The 6,395-nt window shown below is 35.7% G+C and overlaps 1 protein-coding gene across 1 annotated transcript; it reads right to left on the bottom strand.

Moving 5' to 3' along the window:
• Positions 1-948: 948 nt before the first annotated feature.
• DPE1 (disproportionating enzyme) lies at positions 949-5,774 on the bottom strand. The gene is made up of 16 exons (XM_089606869.1): positions 5,261-5,774; positions 4,775-4,837; positions 4,081-4,169; positions 3,924-3,984; positions 3,468-3,546; positions 3,183-3,319; positions 2,919-3,077; positions 2,749-2,825; positions 2,498-2,637; positions 2,380-2,411; positions 2,217-2,291; positions 2,051-2,123; positions 1,854-1,942; positions 1,683-1,727; positions 1,436-1,588; positions 949-1,252 (listed from the first exon to the last, which is right to left on the bottom strand). Exons 1-16 carry the CDS (start codon positions 5,591-5,593, stop codon positions 1,148-1,150), a joined length of 1,710 nt encoding a protein of 569 aa, XP_089462995.1. The 5' UTR covers positions 5,594-5,774; the 3' UTR covers positions 949-1,147.
• Positions 5,775-6,395: the final 621 nt, after the last annotated feature.

Here is a 6,395-nt window from a genome sequence, read left to right as displayed (position 1 = left end):
CATCTATCTATTTTTTCATATAAATACATGGAAAATATTTTTTGTTTTTACCTCACCCATCAAAATTTCCATGTTTAATTTACATTCCAATGCACCGATTTTCATTCTAATTTTTTTTATTTATTATTAATGCAAATATCTCCTATGAAATCACAAACTATGTGATATAAGAAATATTCTTTTTAAGTATCCTTATTACTGTACCATGTATTATATCTTGAACCGCTAAATTGATTCAATGACACTTTTAAAATTTTAACTCATTACCCCAACTCTCACCTTATACATTTGGTTATTTTCTCATAAGTTTAGAAAACGTTGGCAAAATCTCAAACGTTAAGATTAAGATGATTTAGTTAGTTACAAATTTTTTAAAAAAAACAGGGGGTGGGGGGACTGCTTTTGCATAGGTCGTTGCAGATTCAATATAACTTTCACCCGGTTCAGCACTTATGAACATTATGTTTGGGAAATCCCTGTCAAAATGTTGACACACTATATGGATTTTCTTAAGGTACTTGCATCATGGTTTTCAAAATTTCAATCCCAAAAATCAAATGAAATAACAATGAGATGAAAATCTATCGTTGAAGCTTTGCTTCTTTTTTTTTTTTTTTTTCAACCCTCCTTCATGCAACCTGATTGAATTGAATGGATGAACTCACCACATAACTATGAGTCAGATTCCAGATCAGGCAATCCAAGTATAAACTTCTAACAGTTGACAAACGTATTTAATTAAGGGTAATTTATATATTTACAAACGTAAATATTAAGTAAATAGTCACTGTCATATTAAGTCACGTCATCATTTATTGCTATTTAACTAATATTTACCAAACTTTGGCTATTTAGCAATATCAAACGTTTAAGTTGGCTATTTTTCAAATTTTTTGTTTAATTAATTCTACACTTAAAAAAAGAAGGGAAAAAAATACTACGTTAAAATAGAAACAGATGGAAGAAGACGCCATTTTATTTAGTTTATTCACTGAAGTTGAAAGGGAACCTAGGCAAGAAATGACGTTTATTTTAACAAAAATTATACCAAAAGAAGCCTCAACAAAATGTATACATTGATTGAAATTTTGAAGTGCTGAAAAAGCTGACTGGCAAGTTTACCTTCCAGAGTCTCGAGATCATCATTTCATAGTCGGCCGTACAACGAGAGCATTTCGCGCATTTTTACAGCTTCATCCTCCAAGCTATCGAAGCTTGTGGACTCGGGTATCCTCCAACCCCAGTTACCAAACTGCATTGCAGTTATTAAAAAAATTGAGTTTAAAAAAAGTATGGTAAAACACTTGGTGTAGAAAATTTATCGGTGAGGACTCTTTCTATTCATGCAAATGTTTCAGACTAATTCTAGCCTAAACAGAAGACTTCCAGGAGGAACTTCAGTTAAACTTCTACGTTCAGGAATAGATTCATTTACCTGAGTGGCAGGTATATTCATTCTTGCAGAATTTCCGAGTCTAAGAATATCCTGCATAGGCACTATCGTTGTTCGGGCCACTGAAGATACTGCAGCTTTAATGAGTTCCCATGAGATATCGTCTTCATTGGCGATCGAAAGATACTTTCGAACCTAAGATGATAACCAAATCACAACATTAAACGAAAAGGAAAAACCTTCACTATTCAAATAAAAAGTTATATAATGGATGGTTATCGTCAATTACATTAGATTTCTCTGCTTCTGGTATGATGTCCCACCAACCACGGATCTATAATTTAACCCAATCATAATTAGCAGGCTCTCTCTTTAAACCTTTTAACTAAAAAGATCACTGTGCTTGAAGACAATTGCAGTGCTATGAGTCAGTAAATTGATCTCTAAAAACATAATTTACCGTATCATTATCATGAGTTCCTGTGTACACGACTTGATTGCTTTCGTGATTATGGGGTAAATGTGGATTTGTAGCATCACTTCCAAAACCTGAAGCGAAAAAGTATGAGGTAAAGATAAACCGATTTTAATTATTACACAAGTTACTCCATAGAGGGCCACCTGGCAACACTATACTAAGGTGCAATTATTCCATACCAAATTGAAGGACTGCCATTCCGGGTGCCCCAATGGATTTCCTAAGATCTACTACATCCTCAGTTATAACCCCCTGTGTAATACGAAAATATAAATAAATAAACACGATAATATGTTCTGATCATGTTTGGAAGCATTACAAGGGAGATCAAACTGCTAGCCATACCAAATCCTCGGCGATTATATTTATATTTCCAAGGGCTCCATAGATGGCATCAAACAAAGGTTTTCCCGGTCCCTCCTACAGTCATAGAATAAATATTACATGATTTATTATGAACATGCAAGTAAAATGGAAAACCATTACTGATTGTTAAAAGGGAACTAACTTTCCATCTCCCAACTGTTGCGATTTTTGCCTCTGAGAATAAGAACGAATTAGTGCTAGAACATCAAACACAAAAAAAAAAAAAAAAAAAAAAAAAGTAAACCAAATACAACTCTGACCAGAAGGAACGGCCCAGAAACCAGCAAACCCTCTGAAGTGGTCTATCCTGAATTCATCATATAGGTCCTGTGCACGTCGCAAACGGCGTATCCACCATGAAAACCCATCTTTTTCCATGGCTTGCCAATCATACAGAGGGCTTTAAAGAAAACTTCATAGAATTAGCAGTCCTCAAAGCAAGTCAAAACAGCGATTTCTTATTCTTGAAACCTAATATTTTTTCTTGGGAATGGCTAAAATAATATAAAACCTGTCCCACAGCTGTCCAGTCTCGCTAAAGGCATCGGGTGGAACACCACTAACAAGTTGGGGGAAACCACTTCTGTTCTGCATGAAAAAAATATACCATTTTGATTATGAAATCATAATGACATACGCTGTGATGTTGGTTTAATTAAACAGCAATGACAAACAACTCACGAGCAAAAAGTGTCGCTTGTTAGCCCAAACATCAGCACTGTGATAACCAACATATATTGGCATGTCCCCCATTATACTTATTCCCTTATTATTTGCATAAGCACGGAGTTTCTGCCATTGCCTTTGGAACAAGAATTGCTGAGCAATGAACGTGTTAATCTGCAAAATTCAGGTGCTTCAGCTTGTACCCAGGAGGCTATTAACAATGACAAAAACTGTACAGACATATGAGAGAATTGAAAATTTCATTCATAAACTTCGTACAAAATCTTTTTTGCTCTGATGGATGTTCTCCAATGCTACAAGATGCCGGTTCTTATAAGGTTCAGGCCAAAGATACCAATTTATGGTATTAAGACTGCTGTCAATAGCAGCGAAGCAAGCTGCATCTATAAGCCAGCCTGAAACATTGCCAAACATGACTTACATGAGATTGAGAGGAATCAAAAGAACATTGAACGTGTCCAAGGAATATGATGTTTTTGGTGTGTTGTTTAAATACACAAGGATAGCGTAGCACTGTAAGATGTGAAGCTACAGAAGCCTTACTAGCTATATTAGGGTCCCTGCAAAATTCTTCAAGCTGATTTTTTAGGTCTCCTTTACTCTGAATGAGTCTCTCAGCCGCCTAAGAAAACAAAGAAAAAATGTGTGAGCTGCTGATTTTTTTATGGCAAGCACTTTAAATGCTGGAGATAGCGGATAGGTAAATGGACACTTTTTTCCGTAAGAAGTTGCAGACCACTTTTCTAAAAGCGGATTCTTCCATTTTAATATATATATATATATATATATATATATATGTATATAGATAAAAAAAAAATGTTAAGTTCAACAATACAAGAGCAACTTCCGTCAATACAACTTTAGCTGATTTCACGAGCACAAAGCACAGACTTCAGTCTTTTCTTTTTCCATTTGGGTTTCAATGAATATTTTATCATTACTCCACCACCTGATTCCCAATCCGATCAATAACTACATCTATAAACAGCGTGAGTGTACCTTTACTATTAAAGGATCCTTCAGCTCTGCTACTGCTGTATAATTCACACGCTCAGACTCACTGCATGAATCATTTACCGATTTTGGGCAGTTTCAAATTCAGTTACAAAAGTAATTCATCTCGTGAGAATTTGATAACACGAACAAAACTCCTCACACTTGCTCTGGTAGCTCATCCTCCTTCAACAAGCCATCTTTCACAAGTTCCTCAAGAGATATCAAGAGCGTGTTACCACAATTTGCATCCTGTAATCAATCAGTAAGGGTATTAGTATTACGCACACTACACCCTAGACCTGAAACGAACCAATAGCATAGGAACATGTGTTCTCTCGGATCATCACCTCTTGGAGCAACTCCAATGAACAAAATAGACATCCAAATCCAATGTAGCATACAAATTATCCTCCTAATTGCTGCCATTTCTTGTACCAAATCCATTGTATGGTAGCAATAATGGATACTAGTTACTACATCTATGACTTCAAACTTCTATTATTACAAACTTATATTTTCAGAATTATAGAGAACATTGAATCAAATATCACAGAGTCTATTCCAAAATTAAACAAAAATGAATGGCTGTTGATTACTATTTCTATGACTTCATAATTAATTATGGTAGAATAATAAATTAGTACTTGATATGACCAATTGAAATGAAATAATGAGTAAATTGATGTATGGCCTTATAGGAAAGTAAATACTATGCACGTGTTTTCATCTCATGTGCCGACTATTTAGCATTGGTAATCACAATGATTAAGGAGCTTGAAAGAAAAGTTACTTAACACCACACACACACACTCAAACAAAATTGAAAATGAAAATAAAAAAGAATTATGTATCACCTGGCCAGAGTACGGTGAGCCCTCTTCATTGGCCCTCCTTCCCGGAGGAACAAGAGGGAGAACCTAAAAAAAAAAAAAAAAAAAAAGAAACTCTCAATTTATGTGTACAATACATTACTCCAAATTTATGTCTCAAATTTAAGTTAATTTTGCATCTTCATAAGGACCAGAATATGTGTTATAAGAGACAGATCTAATCGGATCGAGTAGAACTCGAGCAATCGTGATACGAAGATAACTTCTTCTTCCTCGCTCGTACGAACATTAACGTATATATACTACTTATTCTAAATAAATAAAATATAAGTATTATTATAGAATTCATGTTACATAATTGCAGTATATGATTTCTTTATCAATTTCTTATTACTTCCCTAACCCAGGCATCAAGAAAACTCTATAACAACAAATTAAACTGCAGAACTCGTCGATTTACCATATAATATAAATATATAGCTAATTAAGAAACAAACCAAAGCTATTCACCTGCCAAACAGAGAAACCGGATTGATGAAGCCAGTCGACGAAACGGAACGCCTCTTCGCCGAGATCGCCGATTCCGGAGGGTCCCCGGAACGACGTCGGGTGGAGAAGCACGCCGGCTCTGCGGCGGCTCGCCGGATCGGGCTTCGGGAACCGTTCTCCGTAGTCGAGAGGTAAGTCGTCTCCGGCGGTCGCGGCGGCGACGGTTACGATGCGCCGGAGATTATGAATACTCGGCCTGAGGCAGAGGCGAGAAGCGGCGGAGGAGGATGAGGAGGAAGACGGAGATAGGAGAGAGAGTGACGGCGAGAACGAGAGCGAAACACTGAGCGCCATTTTTGTTCCTCTCTCTCTCTCTCTCTCTCTCTGTGAAGCAAACGAGAAACGACCGACAAAAATGGCGGTGAAAATTGAAGGAGTGAACTTTAGATCAGTGACCAGCGAGAGAGAGTAAGGAAGAGGAGGCAAAACGCACGTGATTTGAAAGCTGACGTGGCGTTACTGGATCCCAAGTCATTTTCCTGCAAATAATTAGCTTCCTTCTTCTATAAATGAAATTCCGGGCCTTTAATTAAAAAAAAGTCATATGACAAATAAAAATAAAAAGTAAGAAAATTACACAAAATCCACTATCCTTATTTTATGAGATGCAAATTCAGAAATTAAATTCATATATTTAAGTTTGTCTAACAACTCTTTTTTTCAATTTACAAAATAGCAAGTCTAATGAGTCTTTCTTAGCGTGGTACCTAGGATAGCCTAGTGATAATTCTACACCACCTCATGTGTGGAGGTCGTGGGTTCAATCCCCACTGCTGCCTTAAAAAAAATGAGTCTTTCTTAGCAAATGAATGTCCTCAAATAAGATTTTATCAACTTTAATTTGGAAAAACCTCTCTGCGAAAGCAATGAAAACATAAATAGTCAACATTATTCTATAAGCAACATAACTCCTTTTTCACGAAATTTGAGATTTATCTTAATCTCATTTACAATTTTTTTTGCGAAAATCATAGTAGATACAAATCCATTTTCACGATAATTTTCAAAAAAAAAAAAAAAAAAAAACTAGGTCTTTTACTTGATTTATAGCATCATCGATATTAATATATTCACTTTGTAAGTTTCTGCTACCCGA

Source organism: Urtica dioica, chromosome 2 (assembly GCF_054948205.1).
Source record: "Urtica dioica subsp. dioica isolate 48M chromosome 2, U.dioica_male_clone48M_v1_H2, whole genome shotgun sequence".
NCBI classification, from domain to species: Eukaryota; Viridiplantae; Streptophyta; class Magnoliopsida; order Rosales; family Urticaceae; genus Urtica; species Urtica dioica.
The sequence above is the reverse complement of the archived record's forward strand: the minus strand, read 5'-3'. Positions and strand labels throughout refer to the sequence as shown.